This window comes from Nesoenas mayeri (assembly GCF_963082525.1).
Source record: "Nesoenas mayeri genome assembly, chromosome: 14".
Lineage (NCBI taxonomy): Eukaryota > Metazoa > Chordata > Aves > Columbiformes > Columbidae > Nesoenas > Nesoenas mayeri.
The window spans coordinates 4,630,894-4,654,435 of NC_137556.1; the positions used below are offsets into that span (position 1 = coordinate 4,630,894).

Consider the following 23,542-nt stretch of genomic DNA (forward strand, 5'->3'; position numbering starts at 1 on the left):
ATACAGAGTAGATGTGCCCCAATATAGCCCATGTCTACAGATTTAGGCTTTTTTAATATATAGGTAAAAGGAAAATCTTGTACTTGCAGCCTTTCATCTTAATAGATGCAAGAGCGACTTATTTCATGGAGTGTGAAGTTCTTTGTACTTTTCTACTGTCTTGTATAACCTTTACTGAAAGGTGTTTTGCCATTGGATCTTATCATGGCCCTGTTGTGAGCTCTGCAGTTAACTATAGAAGTATAAAACTGTTACTTTATTCTGCCAAGCCAGGAGTATGCAGATCTTTTATTCCACAAGGTAGGACAGAAGTTTTTTAGTATATTAGTACACAAGCATGTTTGTGCGATGTAAATTAGACTGTGGTTTTGCAGCATGTTGACCGTTCTTTAGGAACTTCTTTAATAGTCAATACTAAACTTAGACTTTCAAGTATCAGATAGTTCACGGCAGTTTACACCTTGGGGAGATAACTGTGAACCGTCCATTCAGTATCACAATAAAGACCTGGATTTGCACAGGTACCCTTGTAGACTTGCAGTCTTGCACAGTTTGCCCTAAGGTATTTGCATGGCTGTAGCCACTGTTACTTCATCTTTCAGTGTCTTCTTTAGTTTCCCTTGTCTCCCTTCCCTCCCAAATGTAATGTTTTCATCTTTTTCCTGTTGGCATAAATTGTGGTTAACCTCTTTGCGTGAAGCGTTGCGGACTCTTGAACTGCTCTTGCATAGCACCAGGTGTCAGCATTGGTGGTTAAGAAGAGGAAACGTCATTCTCATTGGACAGAGTGTTAATTAAAAAAAAAAAACAAAAAACACCAAACCAAAACCAATAGCAACAAAAAGAACACCCCCTCCTCCCCCCCTAAAAAAAGCCATCACCAAAAAAACCCACCCAAAACCAGATATAATCAACTAAGAATGATATTTTTTAAGTCCCCATGCAATGCACATGGAAATTAAAATGTAGTAACAGTTACCCAGCAAAAATACATGTTTGTGAAAACAAGAATTTGTGTCAAACTCTCCGTTTTAAATGTGTGAAAATTACAGAGCAAAAACTGTGATGTCTACGAATAACTGTGAAACTTGCTGTCACTTTTTAGTACTGCAGCGTCTTCCAGAGTGAGCTTTATCTCTTTTCAACATAATGAGGTCCTCTTTTGCATTGTGTGCGTGAGGGATAGGAATCTCGTGAGCTCTAGCAACCCTCCCTTTGGAGCTCTGGGGCATGATACCCCCTTGATGGTCTGAGACATCATCTTAGAAGTGGGCGTATCTGCACCAAGAAACTCTCCGCTCTGTCCTCTATCTGAAGATGGGCTCTAATAAGTTCTCAAGCGTGCATTTGGATGGCTGGAGCTGGGTGAGAAGCTTTACACCCTTGGTCACCCACACACTAGGTGCTGTGTAGGAAAGGAACTATTGCTCCAAGTATTATGATCCCATGCTGGTTTCTGAAATACATGTGCTTATTGTTCTCCCCATCTTTTGGGGTTTTTTGGTTGTTTTTGTGTTTGTTTGGTTTTGGTGGTGTTTGTTTTTGTTTGTTTGCTTGTTTTTTAAAATGTAATTTATATCCTATTCCTAGCTTTCTGTGAGGTACTTCCCTTAGAAGACTACAACTCATTGCATAAAAATACATGCAAATAAGAGTTTTATGCTCAGGCAGTTCTAGCAGCAAGCTTGTATTTGTAAAAAGGAAAGGCAAGATGTTACTGACAGAAGTAACCATGAATTCATGTTGAAAGGTCACTTCTGCAAGGGAAATGTTTTTTCCAAATGTAGATTTCTGACTAGATTCACCACTCCAAAGAAAATTCTCCCCAAAGTTCACAAGCATGTTGTGCACAGCTGCTAGAAATAGTCGTTACATTGTCGTTCCTAAAAATAGGTCTTAAAGTGGCCACTGTACTAAAAAATGGTATTCTTCTCTGCAGATTTTTCATTTTGAAGTACTTCTGGTTCCCTTAACTTTTGCATTGAAATGTGTGTGGTGTTTATTTAAAAGGAAGAGAGTGAAACATGCATCACCTGGTTGCCTGAGATTGTGTTTTCCCTGGGTACTTTTGTCAGCTCAGGCTCTGTTATTGATGGAGGGGCTCTCAGGACAGTGCATGTGTCTGCAGGTCAGGGAAAGGAACAAGCATCTGCATGAGGTATCTTTTGTTCTGGAATGAAGAATTCACCTCAATTTTCCCAAAGACAAGGCCAATCTGCACATCGTTTCTTCACCAAAACTGTTCACCCTTGCACCACTTGCAAGTTCTGTTAAAAAGACAAATGAACCTCCTTTAAACTGGGGCCTAAGGGAAAGGATGGAAATGACCCCCTCCCCTCTCCAATTTCCCCCATTAGACTTTTTTTCACAGATGTTCATGCTGATTAGAGCTGGGAAATAAGGGTATTTCTAAGGACCATGAATATTCATTTGTTTTTTGGCAATGAATTTCCTTCAGTTTCCCTGTAGTGTTTTGCACTCTGAATGTGTGAAGAAGTGAGTTAGTTGACAGAGTTCGCTTTAAGAAAACCTCAGAGTGTACTATGAAAAGTGAACTTTCCACAGTGTATGTGTCTTTGCCTGAGCAAAAGGGTGTAAAACTTAGTGTTAGCTGTTAGGAAGCATGACTTGAAAACAGCGAACACACAGGTGAGGTGATGCCCTCTCTGAATATATGCCATAAATGGACAATTTAAAATGAAGCCACTCTAATGATCTGTCTATAAGAACAAGGTTAATCAGAAGAACTATTTTACAAATGCTTTCAGCTAACAATTAATTGGAGAAAGATGTCTCATTGGACAGGTACTGAGAGGGAATGGTTTGTTATGAATTGTTTGCGCACTGTACTACTGATGCCCGGACCCAAAGGAGCTGCTGGACTTGCTCTTCGAGGGGTCTGCAATACTGCGCCTAATTAGACCAAATGCATATGAGCAGAAATCTGTACAATTTACAGCAGAAAATCCCAGGGAGGTTTGCTTTGGTTTGGTTTTCCTTTTAAAAATATTAAGGTGTTATAAAACAGTGAGTGGAGATTACTGTGGCGCCTACTGTTCCATCTTGTAATTGTGCAGTGAATGTGAGGATAGAAATAGTAGCCGATGTGTAGGGAATAGTCAGGATGCTGCACTGCAGCCTGTGAACAGCCAGGCCAGGAAGACTGCATGCAGGAATTTGGCAGAATTCCTCCAATTGCAATGGGAATCTGCATTATCCTCAAATTACAAAGTTGCGGTCCGTGAGATTACCCTGAATCGTCCTAATTTTCTGTGCAGCAACCTGTGTGTTCTGTGGAATAACGTACACAGTTTTACAATAACTACATAATTAACTCACCTTGCTGCTCCCCTCTCCAGGGAAACCCATGCTTCTATTAATGCCATTAGGAAGGTCCTATGCATACAACAAAGAAAGTGGTGCAGCAGATGAGTTAACATGATTTGATTTGCAGATGCTTTAAACACTTAGCAGGAGACAGCTACGGAAGCTAATTAAATCACTCTAAGGTGCACAGGATTATCTGCTTTGTGAGAAACAATTTCAGTGAATTATGGTTGCCCTTTAGCTGAGGGAAAGTAAAAAGCATATTTGTTTGGAATTAAATTTCCCACGCAAAGTGCCCATCAGACCTCTCTTTCCCTGTGCTTCTCAAATAGTCTTCTTTCGTAGCTAATATTTTATAGGAATGTGAGTTTTGATTTTGTAAGAGTGGCGCTGCATCCAACTTCCTTACGTAAAAATTTTCCTACTTAGGTATTGATTAGGATCTGCCTTTAAGCAGCGCCTTGAGTAAAAAAATCTTGTTGGTACATTCACTACCTCTCAGATACTGCATCTTATTTAGTGTACCGGAATTCCCAGTTTAAAGTAATCACAAAATTTATGGAGAAACGGATAAAAAAGGTTGTAAAATATCGATTTGGGGAAAATAATAACACAACTCATCTATAATAAGAAGAAAAATGAAGCAATAATTCAGGGTTATTGAACGGCTTGCTGCTGGAAGTATTGATCCGGAGCTTTAGTGTGCAACATCGCACCTAACATTGCAGTGGAAGAGCCGCACTGCATTCCTGGCTCATTATTTTGCAGGCACTATTGCCTTGTTACATGGGTCCCGCAGAGCCTGGACAACAGGGAAAGAGAGGAACACTCAAAATAACAACAAACCTGTTGTAACTTAGTGTCACAGTGTCCCGCTGTAACAATAGGCAGACATCGAGCTCTCTTGGCCCTCTTAGGACAATCCTGTACTTTGGCTTTGCTTGAGTATTTTTTGCTCTTGCTCTCTTTGCTGCATCACATGTATCACCCATGTTCCGTGTAAATGGTATCTCCGTGCTGCCTCTTTTGATAGCATGTAATCAGAAATGGTGTAATTGAGGAAACATGCGTTCCTTAAATATTGACTTTCAGGATCCACATATAAAAATTCCTAATCATATTGCAGTATTTGCTTACAGTAGCGATAAGCAAACATTGAAAAAAGGACAGCAAAGGTCAGTGGAATTTTAAAATAAGCACCCCGACATTTCCACAGCATTAAACTCCATCATGCAACATTGCATTTCTGTTTATCTGCTGACATCTGCAAAGGTATCACACTCAATTGTTTGGCATAAATAATTTAGCAGCAAGAATTTTATAATGAGCACAGATAAGATTTAACGATGTAAAAAAAAAAGAACTAAGAAACGGTGCGAGGTAAAAAATAGTAAACTCCTGTAACGGGGCGACATTTTAGCACTTGGGAAGACAAACATGCATCCTGCCCTGTGAGGAAGCTGCTTTATATGTGCCGGCAAACTTAGTGCATCCCCTGTGATCATCACCTAGAAATATGAGAAAGACTAGATGAGCAAGTTCTGAACAGATCAGGCCTACTGCAAATTTCAGCTAAATTTTCAGCTAATCTGCAGGATTTGCATTGGATCCCCAGCATGGTTGGACATGCAAGGTTTGTCCTTTTTTCTCCTTTGAGCTGTGTAGTTGGGAGGTTGGGAGTAGTGAAATGGGCACTTCTGATCAAGGAATAGGGGGAAGGGAGGAAAAATGAAAGAAGGAAATTAACCTCTGGCTGATGCAGAGGCCAAAGAAAATTGCTTTCTGTAAACTGCAAGGCCCTGCAGTAAGACTCTGGAACCCTCAATACTGAACTGAGCACAGGTTGCGATGGTCACAGCATCTCACCATGTGCTGCTTTCCCAGGCGCAAGTTCTCCCTCCATGGGTGTGTGTTTTCCACGGGCAAGAAGGTGAGGAGTGAGCTGCATCCCTGGCAGCTTTATGGCTCTTTTCGTTTGCATCCTATGCTGGCTCAGGAAGCAGAAAACATGCAATTGTTTTCATAACCTAAATAACAGTTCTAGTTTAGAAACCCTGGGGGAAAAATCCTTGTGGAGCTGGCAGGTTGGGATGGCAGGATGATAAGTGGCTGAGGTGTGTGTTCTGACTCTGCGGGGACGCGCGGGGTGAGGAAAACCCTCTTCTCTTGCGCTCATTGCATCTACTGTCAGGAAGGGACCATTGTAAACTGAAGACGCACTCTTGCCTCTGGAAAGAGGTAGGACCATGCCTTCCTATTCATGGAAAGAACTATTTTCTTGTAGGTCAAGATGTTTGTGGTGTGGCATCTTTTTAAGGCACTGGCAATGCTTGTGGTTTTTTCTGTCTTTGGTGATTACACTCATAGAACAGATGAAAAACGTGTGTTAAGGCAGGAAACGACTACGGCGTGGGGTGTCAATAGAGCAGTTCAGCAGCTTCATCGGTTCACACGCATGTTTTTTTAGAAAACAGTTTGAGACTTACCCTGTTATTGACCAGTGAAAGTTCTCTTACAAAGTAAAAAATACCAGGGATTTGTGTAATAAAGTCTAAAGCTGCATGAAATTTATTACAGATATTTTCTCAAATTTGTGCAGTAATTCCCTAATAACTTGGATCCCTCTAGTTTTGGTAACTTGAATTTTTATGGAAGTTTCTGGTTTGGTTTGTTTTTTCTTTCTTTCTTTCCCAAAGTACTGCTTACAGTGCCAGATTTTATTATATTTTTGCATATGCTATCATAATGAACATTTCTTTTGCTCTAAAATTAATTTAAAATGTTTCTCTCTTGTTTATTTGCTACTTCTTTTTGGAAGCTCTGCATCTAAATTTTAAAGAAAACTGATAAAGACTTTATATTTACATTCACGACTAGTTAATTTTCACCATTATTTGCATTAAAAACAGTGTAAATCAATTGACACCCTTTAAGTTTTGAGAACATCCTTCCTTAGAAGCACCTAAACGGCTTGGTGAAAGTCCAGGAAACTCTTTAGGTTACTTAAGTGCTCTATTAAATTGGGAATCTAGTTGTCAATCTTTGTGAGGTTTCCTGGGATCATTCTAAGAATCACGATACCTACAGTCCTTACAGTAAGTCTTAACTGCTGGATTACAAGTGCTTAGCAGACTTTTCCATCTTGCATTTTGATCTCCACCATCCCATTTCACAGCCACGCTGACCGATAGGCCTGGTTGGACTTGGAACTTCTCCTTGTCCATCCTGAGCTGAGCCCATCACTTCTCTGCTGGCAGCACTGGCAGGATGCCCTCAGCATTTGCTTTATGCTGCTGTTACCTACTTCAGAGCATCCTCCATCTCCTCTAAAACCTCTGTTGTGGCTGAAGGTAAAGGCTGGGTAGCCTTTAATATGATTTAAGAACCTAATATGTGTATCGTAATTATATGTATGGGTACAGTAGGTAAAGCCACACACTGATTTGAGTCCCACATACCTCTCGGGCAAAATAAATATTGGCTCTGTCTTGTGTTGGCTTTCATTTCTGTTCTTGTTTTGTTAGTTCCATGTAAGTATTTATCCAAGCCTTTTTAATATGTTCTGAATAAGGCTGCTTTGCACGGCTCTTTGACAATTCCTGGTACCTTCTGAGAGAGCAAGATGGTCATATACACAGCATTTTCTCATTAGAAGCTTTCCTGTAACACGTGTATGCAGCTTGATTTCTTTTCAACTCTAATCTGGTAAAACAGAGGGGAAAAAAGCTAGAGCAATTGCATTATCTAGTTAAATTGCTCAGAGCTTATTCAGATAAAGAATTACTTGGTGCTTTTCTTGGTACATTGTACAGCTGCCTTTTTTTCACAGTCATCTTTTTTGCATTTTGTACTTTGTTATTCTGATGATGCTGAAAGACAAAGAAACAAACTCCTCAGTAATTCACTCCAAAAGAACGTACCATCTCTTTCTATTTTCTTGTTAAAACCAAATTGTGTGCAATTTGTAGGAAATTGAAACCACATTTTTCACTTAACTTTCCAAAATTAAAATTTATGAGGAAAAAGAAGCAATAAAGCAGTTACAATATGGTCATCTATAATTATCTCTGTGGTTGGAGTAGTTCCACATTTAAAGAAAGTGACACCAAAAGTGTATCAAGCTTGTGTCTCTATCAACATTTTCACTTCTCTTTTGTTATTTCAGACCATAAGAACTGCTGAAAATTAGTGTTATGCTCTTGGTGAATATTATACCTTGGTGAGAAAGGAATTGGGTGGTCCACACAAACAAACATTTTCTTCTGAAAAACATTCTTTCATTTTTGAATATCAGTGCTAAAATAAATTTAACAAATCATGCTCTTTAAGGTGATTTAGTGGAGTTCATTGTGAAAAAGTTTAATTTTCCTCTAGGTATATTTCTAGGTATGTGTTTCACATTATTCTTTGTCTTTTGCTGTTGTGTTTCCCCTCCACTGCGTTGCTTGCTGTCCGAGAACAATGGAAATAACAGTCCAGTGCCAGAAATCCCGACTGCTCCCGCTCTAGAATGTTAGTGGCACTTGCCCTAGTTTTCTCATTTTGCCTTTTTTGTCTCTGAATTAAAATCAAGCCAAATGATGGATGCCCATTACAATCAATTGTTTCAGACAAGCCACCAAAAGTATTGTAGGATTCATTTACATTTAATCAAATTACATTTTATTTGCAATTCAGGGAAATGAGAACTCTGCAGTAAATCAAATATTTCCTCTCCAAGGGCCCCATTCAGCACAAAATATCCACAGTCCTCCAAGCTGGTGCCCCAATGTATGTAGCAAATCTTCCAGCGGGAGGAGAGCTTGTGCCAACAAACCATCTATCGCAGTGTCTTTTCAACCTTTTTCAGAGTTGTAGACACCTCCATATTTTCCAGTACAAATGCAGATCCTTGAACAATGAACTGTGCGGTGATTTTAAGCCTGCTGCCAATAGACTTGCATCTCTTGTAGTTCTTGTTCATGGACCACCAAAAAACAGTTGCAGGACTTCTGGTGTCCTGGAGGTTTGTACACTACATGTTGAACAGTATTGATCTTTCCTTTGTAGATCCTGTTATTTTAGTGGGTCATGAATAAGAGTCATTATTATTTATTTTTTTTCTGGGATGTTACCTGTCTCCAAAAGATTTGGGGTTTGATGGCTTGGAATAAATTAACAATGCAAATCCATTAAAAAACTTCAAATAGAATAAATTCTATTTGAAGGCAATAGTACAGTGTGGAGTGGATCCTCATTTTTGCTCATTAGTGCCTTAAGGAGAAGTTAGAAAACGTTATTTGCCACAGTATAGGAGGTCATCTTTGACTCACAGCTCCTTTTCTGTGCAATTTACTATGGAAAAAATGTGCCCAACAGGTGACTCTTTTACCTTTGCCCGTCACAGCACAAAGTAATGTATTTTGAATCTTGTCCCTTGTGATTGTTCACATATTTAGTCAGCTAAAACTTGAATGACAGCAGGATCTTGATATTGCCTGTGCTGCCAGTGACCACCTGCAATTGTATTTACAGTTCTGAATGTTAATTTAGGTGTCTGCTGGGATTTTTAAATACACATAGGTACCTAAATTTTATGGATTTGTGGCTGTTTGTTCCTCAGCTTTAAATTAGAGATATAATGCAGGACTACTATAAATTACAGGGAATGCATGATGCCAAATAACATGGAAAGAGCTCTGATACTAAGGCAAAAAACCACTGCATAGGTACCCAACAAAGACTGTTACTTCACTCTCGCTATTAAAAATACACCTTCATTTCAGTACCCTGAAACTTAGAGGCCCCACAGCTGTAATCTGATTGACATAAAAAGATTTTAATGCTTAAAAAAAAAATCTGACCAAATCATGTAAAGTGTTCTTTAATCTGGTGGGATTGAAGAGCCTAACCAATAATAAATAATGTTTTGCATGCTTAGCAGTTAAATGTAATAAAAATCAACCCTGAGTACTTTTTAATGTGTACTTGACACTGAATTCTGCCATCTGATACCTACACCAAACTTTGGTGGGTCAGCGTCCATCACACACAATTAGCTGAAGTAAGATGAATGCTGCCTGTACAGTAATGTGGTATTTCACAGCACGACAAGCTTTAAAGCAGAGTTGGATTAGTCCCATCTCTCCCTTTCCAATATTTTAATTTCTGAATATTTGAATGTTGAAAAAGTTTGGGTTTTTTAGTTTTGTTCTAGGTTCCAAGGAGATGATGTATTTAGTTTCCTTTTATATGTGTTTCAGTTTCGTGTTTCATTTTATATATGTGATAATCTACTGAAACAATAGTTTTTGGAGAGTTCTCTGTAGGTCATGTTACTGTCATGGGCAGATGGTGGAAGGAAAGGGAATGAAGGGGAATGGCAGGTCTGCATTGCCTTGAGTAGAGCAGGGGAATCCTGTGTGAATTTTTTCCCTCTCTTCTTTTGCTCATTCACTTTCGTTTTGCGCAACAAGCAAAGTTTGGAAGAAAAAAACGTTATTGCATTTCCCTTTGCTATACGGAGAAAGCATCTACCAGTTTGCAAGTCGTAGTTTTAAATATTGTTGCTGTGTCTTCCATCTTTGGCTGTGATAAGCTGGGACACTTCTGCTCCAGCAGGGATCTACTGCTTGCTATGGTCCCCAGGAAGGACTTTCCCCTTTCTGAACCTCTGTACATGCGGATATACAGCACATGCAAAATTATTTGCTAGGAGCTGCAGATAATATGTTTTCACCCATCCACACAAGCACTTATAAATACACATGTACATAGAGATAACATTTGGGGGGGGGGCTTTGTTTAGGTCTTGTTCAAGTGAAGATGAAAAAGTAGTGTATTTTTTGAAAAAATCAATTACACGAGCACATTAGTGTGTAATATGACACAGTATCTTGTCAGAGTCCTTTTTTTACTCAATGAGGTACAACTCAGATTTATTTTAGTTAATTACCTGTGCCACTGAATATGTATTACCTGGTCAGTTAGAGAAGAGACCGCACAGGATGTAAAAATCAAAGCCAACAAAGTGAGTAGAGTCCACTGCTGGGAATCTCCTTTCTGAAGGGACATCTCAGGTGTGGTCCCTATCCCCCCAAGCTGTCCCCAGGCTCTGCAAGTGCAGGCGCTGCCAGCCCCACGATGTACAAGGGCTGCCAGGCATCAGCACGGTCTTTTCAGTGTGAAACCAAAGCGATTTTCACTGAAGCCCAAGGCAGTGAACAGTTTTGCAAACTCTTCTCCGCGTGTAGCCGGTTTCCGACAGCCTTTGTGCCTGCTTTGCACACTGGCTGAATGCATTACGGGCCAAAAGACAAGTTAACTCCTCTTGGAAGTGTGCGGTGCTGAGAGATGGTGCAGGAGGCTGCTCCTTCCCAGCTCTGTCCCCGTGTCCTTGGTGAGCGGAGGTATCCTCACCACGAGTGGTTAGATACCAAGGTGATGGGCTTGGCTTGCATGGGGGTCATAGGAGGGGGAAGAAGCAGCTTAATTCTTGAGTCACCTACACCCAGCACAGGAGAGCAGAACGCAGAGGTGCCCCAGGCCAGTGATGATGGAGCTGGCTTGGAGCAGGAGCAGCAGCATCAGTGCATTGCTCTGCACAGACTAATTAACTTTGGCAGGCAGGTGCTTAATCCTTTGCTCACTCAGGGCCTTAGTGAGTCTGTCTGTTTAAGCACATTCTTGCGTACTGCTGATGGACCCAGAAGTATATTTATATATATTGCTTACTGCCTGGAAAGCTACAAATCAGTTACTGATAAGTACACCACTTCCAGCAAGATTAATGTTAAATTCCTCCTTTTAGACTGGCAATTTGCAAATTGCTAAATTAGATTTTAACTCTTTTTTTCATGTCACCCTTGCAGCATCTTTGTTTTTATCACCCGATGATAATGTTTGTGTTGGTGTTGAACTTTGAGGCATGTTAATACAATACACATATATTTTGGTGGCAATTTTTTATGATGATAACAGTTGTCATGAAATCCACTAGAAACAAATTTGTACAGAATACTGTAATCTATTATACCAGGGTTTGGCTCTTGTTTTGAATTGGATGAAAGGAAGGTATTTGTTTAATACAAGAGAAAAGGAGCAATACCATGCTGCTCTGATGGTGTCTTATTGATAACTTCAGAGCTGGGATCTGAATTTTCCTATAGGCTACCAATGATACCTAGAAAATTAGGAAATAAACAGGCACAAATGCAGGATAATAAACCTGTCTGACCAATTCTGGTTATCAGTGGTAACTTTCCATCATCTACTCTATTTTCTGATCATCTTGCAGTCCTTAATCTGTTTATTCTACCTCTGCCTTGAATTAGGGAAATGGTAATATTCTGCTTTAGGAAAAATTAATCCAATGACACTTAAAATATTTTTCTAAATCCTATTAAAAGCAAAATGGCTAGTTTTGGTGAGCCCTATTTGAATGCAAGAAAGTTTTGGCTATCTCAAAAGAGCATTATTCAGCTGGCAGATGAGTGTGGGTGGGTGCAGGGATGCGGTTGCTGCCTCAAGGTGCCGCTGAGATGTTTTGCTGCGTATCCCAAATTCAGCAGTGGCCACTGAAGAACCGATGGTTGGTTCACACCCCCTGTAAATGAAGCATTTAAAGTGTTTCACAACAGGACACTGAGTTTCAGTCCAATTCCTCACTTCCCTCCTTTTATAGTTTATTTTGGAAGCATCAACTTTATAGGCAAACAGCTGCACCTGGGATATTTTAATTTCCATACTCCACTAGTTTACCAAGGATATCGTAGATGGTAAATTGTGATGGTGGGAGAGAGGCAAGATGCAAAGGGAGTGATATAGGCAATTATTTTTACTTCCTTTCTCTTTTGCCTGTGAGGCTCCAGATTCCAGATCAGCGATGTCTCTGTAGGCATGTTTGGAGGCTACTTTACTCGTATTTGGGGGCAGAGCTGCAGTAGTTTTTGATTCCTGTATAATTGACTTGCAAGGGGATCTAGCACCAACAATTTAGCAAAGGCGTATTTGGCCCTAGAGCACTCATTCTGTCATGAGTGTGCGCGCTTGACGGTGTTTCCTTATGGCTTCCAGCACCTTCACCACCTTAGCTGAACCTCAGGTCCCCCCAAAGCACAGTGGTGGGAGCAGACCTGCTGGCAGAGCTGCTGTGCAAACGGCAAACTAATGGTTTGCCAATCTGGAGATGGTTAACTGATCTGTGCATTCAGTTAAGATGGGTTTCTCAGTTAACAGGCATCCTGGGAAGAAATGAGTTACTTTCTTTTCTGGGATTATGAGCAGTTAATGAAGAAGGCGTATCGGTATTCTGCCTGTGTTGCATGAGATAACCCTAAAATGCAGCATGGATTTATCAGTTTACTCGTCTAGCCAAAAAATGTGCCAGGTGAGAGGGAGAAATAGATGCTTGAATGGGTTCTCTAGCAGACAGGCTTACGGGCCTGAATGTAAAGTGCCATTACTTGCAAAGTTGGATTTTACTTTATATGTTTCTTCAGGTCTGTTGCTTTGCTTTTGACTTGCCTATTTAAAATTATAATTCAAAATGTAATTTAAACAAAATGTACCATATTCTTTCTATAAGACTTACAATGTGAGCAGAACGGCAGAGAAGGGTGGATGTATCTGGCTAGAGGTGGAGGCTTGGCTATCTGATGTGTATATGCAAAATATAAACTCAGCTCCAGCCAGTAAAGTTTCCATCCACTATCAGTATATTTTCATAAAAACTGACAGAACACTTCTGCTTTATACAGGTTGCGGATCTTGGACAAAGTGAATTTAAGATGAGTTTATGCTGGGCCTAAATGACTAATAAGCACATTCAGGAGAAGCAAGGAAAACATAAATATTTCACACCAGTTTTGCACTGGCATTGCTGACAAATGGGAAGGATGTCTGTGGGGATGATACTTTGTTTTGGGGACTTCCCTTTGTATTGCAACTTCCATGAGGAATAGATGGTATCACTGTGTCTCATTAAGTGTTACAGCTAAGCCGAACCAGCAGCTGTGTCTTAGCGACCGGCTGCCTGGAAAAGCAAGGCTGCTTTCTCCAAAAGTGCAGATTGGATCAGGAGCTGGAGTTTCTTACCCCCCTCTTATGTTTGCAGAGATTGAGAGGCTATATATAATTGTAAGCAAAAGTGATGAATGAGGATATATTAGGGAGAAAAGGAAGGAAGGGCTGCTTTTACCTGTGGTCATCACTCGCTTGTGATAATTTTGCTGCGTGAGTACTTACACAAGTGAGCTAGCAGGGCATGACACTTTCAGAGTTACACCATGGGGCTGAACCCACTGCTGCCAGAGCAAACAGCCCGTGCTGAAGGAATCCCTCTACTAAACATGCCATTCTCACTTGCAGTCCATGTTATTCATGAACGCACTGGGCTGGCATTTTGGCAGTGGTGCAGAAGTACCTGTAAATGAGGGGAAGGTCTGGGGGCTGTCTGGGGTCCATGAGAAACAAGGGCCCTCTCATGAGCAAGGCTGCTGGATGAGGGGAGCAGACTGAGAAGCACTGGAAATGATGAGTCTTCTCCAAAGTCTTTAGGGGTGAGGTGGAGGTTGGTTTTGAAAGACTTGTGCTGCACACACGTGAAGCCTGGAAGCAGGTGCTGAGAGGAGCTGCAGCTGGAGTGAACTAATTCCCCCTCCCTGGCTGCAATCAGCCACCAAGTCCTTGGAGGGAAATGGGTGTTAGTCCCCTTAGGCCAAGGAAGATAATTAAGTCAGGTTCCATGTTTACTTGTGAGATCTTTTTTGGGGTATAATCAGTGCCATCAAGAATAACTTGCAATATTCTTTGCCCCTTCTGATAGGAATAAGTGAAGATCTTTTGCTTCCAGTGCGATATTGGCCAAGATCATTACAGTCACTTCAGAGGGAGGGGGAAATAAATTAGAATTATTATGAGCCTACTCTACCTTGGCCATTGGTAGATGGGTCAGGTCATATTACTCTTTGCTTGTTTACTGACCTCCTCAGCAACTCGCCTTGGTTAATTAATTAGTTTCAGTTCAATTACTTTCACATATGGATAATTTTGTTTTTACCTCCAACTTGTACCCCATTTGATTAAATTAAATCGAGCACATAATCAGTCAGCTTTCTGCCAAAAAAAAAAAAAGAGAAAAGCCATTGAAGTGGTTTTCCGTCATTTACAAATTATCTGGGAAAGCAGCTGAAGAGCCATTTAGTTTGGTCCTGAGGTATGGCTAGTCGGTGCATGTAACACAAAAGCGATACTGCATCTTTAAATAGGCTTGAATAAGGTTTCTTTAACTATTGAGCCTAACTCTGAGATCTCCCCTGCTGGGAGCCATAAGTTGCTTGTAGCCTTGTTCTAGAGAGTAATAAGTATTGTTGTTTAGCAATTGTGTTGTTGAAATTCAGCTCCACTATGTCTGACAGTATTTATCTAAAATACTTTCCCTGGTGCGTGCTCAAGTTCCAGTAAACCGTGTCTTATTGTGCGACCTTTTCATTTTCCAGTGAAAAGGGATCAGCTCGTCAGATAAAAGCTACAAGCTAGAGTACAGGAAAAATGCGTGCTCAGAAAATCCGAGCATGATTGAAAACAAGATGTGTTAAATCAATGCAGTTTATCGCCTGCCTATTCCTGGCAATTGCTGTTCTAAGCTCATTCTGAGCACACACTAGATGATAAAAGTATAGTGTCACAGTGCTCACTGGGGTGTGAGGGCAGGGAAACATGTTTATCAGAAAGCTTGCTATGATTTTTTTTTTTTTTTTACTCTTGATAACTGTTATTATCAAAATTTTTGCAAACTAAAAAACCATGAACAATTATAGAAGCAGGTGATATAAATGCTGCTAAAATCAGAGACTACTGAGAGCTCCCAAATTATACATTTCTGTTTAAATGTCACAAACTAGCAGATAAGAAACCCAACTGTTTTAGTTTTAAACAATTTGCTGCATCATCAGGGATATAACCAAAAAGGTCCTTTTACTTTCAAGTGAGTAGCCTTTTCGCACTTTCATGTAGACAAATCAAAGCTAATGTTTAGAAGTAAAGATGTTTGGAAACTATTGTTTTCTCAAGGGATTTAAGCTTAGTTATTGTGAGGGATTAAAGACCTAAATTAAACCTCACAGGAGGTCAGTCCCTTCCAAGATCACACCTCTAATGTTCATTACAGCGAGGCACAGTTCATCTCATTTTTATGATTCAGCTCTACTTGTATTTTTCTGTGAATCTCATTTGCAGAGACTCGGATGTTTTTCCCATTTTGTCTCTTGATTCTTTTTGCTCTGACTATAGTGCGCTTGCTCATCAGAAGGCTACAATTTAGAAGACACAGCCAGACTTCAGCTAAGGTGCTTTCTGATAGGAACGGCCTTGGCATTCAGACAGGACATTGAATTGGCATTATTGAAAAGAAAATATTTCTGCATACCAACATATCACAACAATGATTTTCAATGCTATCTACCCCAAAGGAGTTTGTGGAGGGTGACAAAAAGAAACAACTCCCTGTATGTTATACAAAATTATCTCTGTGAAAATTTTAAAGGTGTCTGCACCTACATAGTAGAATTTGATGAGTCTATGCAAAGCAAAAGTGTTGAAAATACGTGTAGTAGAAAATGAAAGAGAAGGTTACATGAGGTGACATTTTATCATATCCTACAGTCTGTATGGTATGTCACTGTTTCTGAGCCAACAGTTTCAAAATAAATGCAGCATCTTTATTCTTTAAATGTTTTGAGTAGACCTAAATATAGATCTTATAGCCAGCCTTAGGTACCCATTATTATTGGCTTGGCTTATATGCGTTTTTGTGTTTGTGTGTATGTGTAGACATGTATTTATTTATTTAAATGAAGAGGTAATCTATTGAGAGATAGCCATTTTTTGGAAATTTTTGCTGCATGCCCGTGTGCATTACCAGAACGTGTCTGACAAATAGGAAAATATTCACATATAAATGCTGTTCTTTCCTTTTTTGTAATGACTGCCAAAGGTGCATCAATTAACCTAGATGACTAGAAGAAGTAACCAACATGCATTAATTTCCTTCTGGCCCTCTCTATACGTATCCCCAGTGATTTCTACCAGCCTATTCTGAAATTGGTATGTTTAAATTCCAGTGCCTGAAACTGGACTCTGTTTCAGAATCCCTTAGGGCCAAATCTTCCCCATTAGACAAGAGGTCAGCGCAGTCAGAGGCAGAAGAAATTGTGAAGCTCACAGATTGTTTGATGTTTTTTTCAAGCCAGATTGCAGGTTGCTAAGAGTGAACATTCAGACTTAATGTGTTTTGAGAAGCAAACACATGATTCTTGCCAGACAGATCCAGTAATTTCATTCCTTACCTTTCAATAAAAAAAGATTGGGCTCAACACATGCTCTCCTTGCATCTTCAGCACTCCTACCGGCCACAGAGACTGGGTTTGGTGGGAAGGGAATATCTCCTCTGATTCTTAGTTGCTTGAGAAAAATTGTCATCGGGAAGAAAATATCACGCTGTCTATCATGTTTGTAATAACTCCGATGAACACAGTGGAGCTGTCTCAAATGCTGGCCTATTGCATCTTTAGCTCAGGTAAAGAGCAGTCAGTAGGGAAACTCAAGAGATCTAGGTGTTAGATTTGTTATTTGACTCAGCTCTGCATTTTTCATATTGCTTGGCACATGCATGTGGTATTTCAGATATCTCTATCAGATACTTCAGATATCTCTATCTCTTTCTATTTCTAATTAAAAAAATGGCCTCATGTCACACTTTGATTTTAAACATGGACACTCAAAGCACAAGTGAGGAAGAACTGTGACCAGAAAAGCCAGAACATTCTGAGTTAGCACTGAAGGGCTTTTCTCGCCGAAACCTTTCTGTACAGCTCTTGCTGTTCCACCCGCTTCCGTTTTCCACTGCTTGTGGGAATAAACACTCCAGGGAAAGTCAGTGGAAAGGAAACTTTATAAAAAGCAAGCCAAATTCGCAACAAAAACAACAACAAATAGCTCAAATGCTTGCATGTTTTCGTTTAACTGTCTTTAATTAGCAAAGGAACAGTCTTTGCAGGGAGATTTGCAAAACAGGCTTATTTTTTTTTTCATTTGATGATGGGGTTTTGAAGTGGTATTTTTGCTGTCTTTGTAGAGCAGGCATAAAGAGGCCCCCATGCATAAGAGTTGTTGGGTAGGGTTTGCTTACAGCACACCATGTCAAAGTTGTTGCTTTATAATATCATCCGTTGCTTATATTGCTGTACCGCAGGGCCTTAGCAAGGCCTTTTAGCACCTGGAGTTTGATGTTCATATGGTTGGCCTGTCCTATCCCTATCTCCCACAGTCAACCTGTTATTTCGTTAGAGTCAGGGGCTTCTAACAGAAATCACCCAGGGCTTGGGGACAGAAGCCACAGGCTGTTAACAAAGGTAAATACTGTGGATCAGCTCCATGGCAGCATCTTGCTGCTATGAGAAGCAGAAGCTCCTGCTTTCCGTCACCTCATAAAATCTGTGCTCAGTGAGAGTGGGGAGTCAGAAGCCACAACCTTTTGCCTGACTACTCTCATGTGTTCCCACTCGCACTCCACTCTGCTGTTTCTCAGCAGTGTGGAATTGCAGACACAAATGCACATTAAAAAGCAGGAGGGCTGGTTGTAGAGGTGGGCATCTCAGTTGCTGGGGGAAGAGGGCAAATATCGAGGACAAAAGAAGCCCTTAGCTATACAATTCCTCTGAAGCCGCTAAGATTGCAAGGCTCCCGTTGAAGTCTGCCTTCCTACATGCCCTTGATTTTATTTAAAATATTAATTTGCTGTGCTTTCAAATGTCCTGACCTGGTTTAATCTGGGCACAGGGAGATACGTTACATGTGTGCCTGGCCTGGCTTTCATTGCTGAGACTATGCTGCAGCATTTTTGCATGGATTTCTTCATACTCTTTTGAGGCTATGAGGTGTTGAGATGGGCATATTTGTGTGTCTCAGCCACAGAGTCAACATCTATTTATATTTTGGTGAAGTTTCTTTCATCACACAGGAAAAACACCCAGAACAACTGCATTGTAGACCCCAAAGCCCCATCTCTCTGACATTAGAGTTCAGGTGTCTAATTTTGTTGTGGAGCCAAACTGAAAAAAACAGAAAGAGGATTTGTGCAGAGGCAAAGGTAGAGTCTAAAGGATTGTCTTCCATTTCACAACCTCCTGGACATAATCTGAAGCCATTATAGCTCTGTGCTTCCACAGGTCATTCTTACTTTCTTCAAACTCCCCCAATCCTTCCAGGAAAACCAGTGATTCAGGAGCAAGCACTTTGGGACACTTAATTCCCATGTGCAGCCTGTCCTTGGGAGTTTCACTTAACACAATCGAGACCAGGTTTCTCATCTGGGATAGGGACAATCAAGCCTGTGGACCTGAGGCAAATTTGTTTGTAGCCTTCATCCTTTTCTCATTTTTGCTATTTGAGCCCTTCGAATCGTTTCCCTCGCCTTGCAGCCCTTTCCCCTGGAAAAGTATATGGGAAGTTCATAGGTCTAAGTGCTGATTTCTCATTGGTTCTGGGTCAAACAGAATGAAAAAGAAACAAGCACTGAAAAATAAAAGGAATAAATGAAACCATAAATGCATGGGAAACAAATTAACTGGATATGTTTTACGTTCTGAAATATTTCCATAATGCTTCTATGTAGTGTGTGTTTATTTTTCTTTGAATAATAATGTTAAAATGTGTCTAATTCAATTACTCTCTGCATTCACTGAATGAGTTTTCCTCGGTGAAGAGTTCTCTTACACTACCCCAAGCTACGAATTCCATACGATATTTGAACAGGTCCTTTTAATTGCTGATATTAAGTGTCGATCATTCTGCTATAAGTTGGCAGCATGGCCAGAGAAACAAATTCCTCTCTCGGATACAGCAGACAGTCATTCAATTAACGACCAAAGCTTTATTGACACAGTAGGAATTCATTATGTGAAATGTTTAAAAAAGCCCTCCACTGACTAGTTGTAAAAAAAGAGAAAGAGACTTTTAAAGATGGTGGATTATCTACATGTAGTTATTAAAATTATTCATGCAGAATTTGAAGTTATAGTTACGATGGAGACATTTTTCTCAAAGGCACAAGCAGCCTTTCTGTTGAAAAATAAGTTGGACTTTGAAAAGATGAATATATGTAAGCATCCTTATTTCCATAGACATTGTGCATTTTCTTGATTAAAAGCCTTAGATTTTATGAGTTATGGCTTTAGACTTGCTGCATAGAGCTTCGTGGCTTATTCTGTTAGAGTCTAATTTGAAAGAAAGTTCTTCCTCAAGGGTTTAAGAAGTAATTCATAAAATGGTAAGAATAATAAATATTGTGCCTTAACTCATACACTAGGATAGATAGACAGATTTTGTACACCTGGGTGTAATTTTAGTTAATTCACACAAGAGACAGGCTGAAAGTTTATTGTTTGGAAGGAGAAAAATGGCTTAAATCTTGTATTTGCAAAAATGATTATATTAGCTTAAATGAAAATGCTACTCTATTAATGGCTTCAATAAGCTTTGCATTTGGAAAAGTATTTTAATAAAAAGTTACCTGAAGTTTACTGCAACTTAAAATATGTAAGTGAGGGAAAAGTACTTACTTTGATTTATATGTCTTTTGGAGGTGTAATTATTGGCTTTTTACTCACCTATGTAAAACAATGTACTTTTGTAAATGGATTTCTGGCCACTTTACTCCTTTTTTTTTTTTTTTCCACATAAAAAGTAAGCACTGTCAATCAAAGAATTTTAAGGTTTATTTCCTCTTTAGAAATGATTGATAGCCTTTTAGATTTACAAGTTGACAAGTTAAAGGGTTCTATTGGTATAATTATGTACTAAATTCACAGTCTTTCAATTTAAATGTCCTTTTAAAACCACAAGATTATCATACCTGTATTTTGAAAAGTGGGCCAGTCAGTTTGGGTTGGTATACAAATTGCTTCCATTAGCCTTGGGACCTATTTGAATTTAATACAGTTTTTTAAAGTTAGTTATACTTTTAAAATTTAGGGTAATGCGAATGCATTTTAAATACAGCATGTGTTAGCTTGTTTTTAATGTATGGATGTCAAGAACACAAATAGAGAGTTTGTATTCCCTATTGATTCTTTTTTTTCCAATCATGGGAAAAATAAAATAATAGCACTGGGAAACATGTTATTGTGAATGGACTTCAAAGGCAGAAATCAGGCTCATACGTATTGGAAGCAGAGGCAAAACCTTGCATGAAACTGGAATCTCGCCTTGTACTGTGGTTGCCACCAAGGGCAACCTGAGCACTGGATCTCTGCAGTGCCAGGAGATCAGAATATCACCTTTTCTTTGGAGTTTGGCCAGCTACTGACACAACAACTGGTGTGGCCTTAATGCTCAAGGTGGGATTAAATATTTAAATGGGGTTCTTTCTTTGAGATGTGACTAATTACGTTTGACTTGGGTTATAAACGAACTGAGGAATGGAGGGCTGAGATTGTCCAGTCTGAGGTTAGAGGTTCAGGCAGCTAAAGATGTCTTCTTTTCATTTTATCTAAGATCGAAAGGGCTGAATGGTTATAGACTGAGTGATATTTAGTTTAGGACCCAATCATGTGAATTGCTGTGTGCAGCCACTCGCCACCACTCAAGTAAAGCTAAAGCTATTTGAGACAGAAAGTTTTCAGTATCTCTCAGAGGATACTTGATGCCCAGTGAGATTGGACCATACAATTAACTCTTTTTTTTTGGTCACTTAGTTCAGAAAATGCTTGCAAGAAATACTCTGTGGATTTCAAATGTGTTGAATGTGTGGGAAGATATGAGAAAATGACGGCTATCTCTGGGGGGATTTCAGAACTGGCCTCCATTTATAATGCTGCAGAATTTAGTACCTGCTTTCCCAAAGGATGTAAAGCGAAAATGGCCATAAACTAGAGTGAATTAGAGAAGAAACAAATTTGACAGTACCGCACTAAAACCTTCTAGCACATTTGCAAAAGAAATGTAAATTAGAACTGTAGGGGTTTGGGGTTTTTAATCTTCTCAGAGAACAGCTTTTTTTTTTAATAATAAATATAAACAGCAGTAAATTAATTTATTGTAAAATTTGAAGAAGGTCTAAGCTTAACAGGTTGACAATAAGAAGCCATGTAAGGAAATTCAAAAGGAATGAAACTGGGAGTTTACAGACACAGACACTGTGAGATTTTCTGCAGAACTACACAACAGTGTGCACAGCACATGGCCAGGGTGCGAAAGGAAACATGCAAAACACATCCAACCATCCAAAAACCACAAAGAACGCAAGCAGGAATAAAGCCTTATCCTCACCTCTTCCCTATGATGCCCTGAATATAAAGAAAAGATTCATAACTTAAGAGGGACACCTTGTGCAAGAAGTATTTTCTTTTTGTTAATAAGCTAGGACAAAATAAGAAAAACTTTTAAGTGACCCAAAAATGAAGGGAAAAAAAAGTCTAAAAATATAAAAATCCATACTGGATTTTTTGTTTGTTTGTTTTCATTTAACTCAAACAAATTGCTGTGGAAAATTTCATCATTGCTATTGGCATGGGAGAGTCAAGATGCGCTGTTGTTTAGAGATGCTTGAGGATGCTTGACTGTTGTTCCAGTTCACCAAAGCACTTAGGAAATTTTAAGCACATGTTGAAGTCTCACTAACATCTGAGTTTTAAAGTGATCATATGACTGGAAATATAGCTAGAAGGTCATTCAATGCAGTCCCCTGTAATTACAGGCAATCATATAAAAAACATAATATGCTCAAATTTGCTTTGCTGAAAGCAAATGCGTTTAAGTATGTGCTTACAGATAAGCATGTGCTTAAAGGCTTGGCACAATCAGAGCTTTGATTAATGCAGGCAGACCAGCATTTTCATGAAGATTAAAGTGTTCCACTTACACCATTTCTCTCCTCCATTTTATTGGACAAAGACTAAGGAAAAAATGAACTAAAACCATAGATGATGATGATTATTATTATCATTATTTTTACAATTAATTAGTTATTTTTGATAAGCTTAGTGCTGATCAGAGCCTTTTCTGGGTTGCTAAAGTCATTGTAGGTGAGTAAAAAAATAAAGCCTCTGCCTGTACTTCACAACAAAATTATGTGTGATCGTTGCACATGCAACATATTAAATGTATAATAGAATCTGGAACAGGAGAGGCTCCCTAATAGTTACTTCTTTTGTCTTCCATTCACAAAGGACCTTCCTCATAATATGAAAGCAGGAAAAAACCCCAACATGAAACATGGGGTGCAAAGTATTTGTCAAATTAATTTCATCATGGCTTTCAGAGATAATAATTGCTTCCTATTTGGAAGATGTACGCAACATCCTCAAATTTTCCAGCAACCTTGTTTTAGGAACTCAAGTGGGAAGGTTTGCATTGCTGTTTGAACCAAAGCCTCAGAACTAACCTCAAACAGCGTTTGAACCGAGACTTCACAGTCAGTGCTGATTTCAGTAAAAGGGGATTTTACTGTGATCCTTCCTTGGTCTTGCAACGCGTTGCCAATTGCTACTGTGCGCCGGAGCCCACTTGCTGTGCGCTTCTCACCTCACCATCTTGTTTGTTGTTGTTTCAGCTCTGAACGAACCCACCATTGACTATGGTTTCCAAAGGTTACAGAAGGTTATTCCCCGGCACCCTGGTGACCCTGAACGCTTGCCAAAGGTCAGCATAAAGTTTATTGTTGTATTAAATATGGCAAAGCTGGTTACTGCATGTTTTTGTCTGGAAGTACAAGACTCTGTTAATGTCATGGTCCTGGTTTGGTACCCAGCCTGGATAAGCTGAAACAGAGACATGACGAGTGAAGCCCAATCAGCAACTTTCATTGTAGACTTATGAGACTTCTGTGACTTTTCTGAGTCACACCTAGTTCAAACAGCTCCTGTGTTTCTTAAAAGCAAATTTTACTCTGCGTTCTGAAATACTTAACAAAGAGCACATTTTTGGTTGGTCTTTTCGAACCTGAGAAGCTTATTCATAGAATGATGTGTCTTAGTTTTGGTATCACAGTGGTACTTGCCATTATAATTTTGAGAACTTCGCCATTAATAAAATCAAGTGATTTCAATCTTCAGGGAATGTGTGTCCACAGGTGCTGCACCATGCGTTGGTTTAAGATAATTTATTATATACTGCTTTATTTCAGAATTGATGAAATACTTAGAGCAATGCTTAATGAAATGATTTGATGGTCATTCCC

General features: G+C 39.5%; 1 protein-coding gene across 10 annotated transcripts in view; it reads left to right on the forward strand.

Annotated features, from left to right (window-relative positions):
- Nucleotides 1-23,542, forward strand: part of EBF1 (EBF transcription factor 1) — a gene marked incomplete at its 3' end in the record, with an annotated part of 270,160 nt that overhangs the window by 218,067 nt on the left and 28,551 nt on the right. For all 10 annotated transcript variants that reach the window (XM_080353088.1, XM_080353089.1, XM_080353085.1 and 7 more), the window contains one exon: nucleotides 22,916-23,004. In XM_080353088.1, the coding sequence (XP_080209214.1) occupies nucleotides 22,916-23,004 (89 nt within the window). The remainder of the gene's footprint in view (nucleotides 1-22,915; nucleotides 23,005-23,542) is intronic.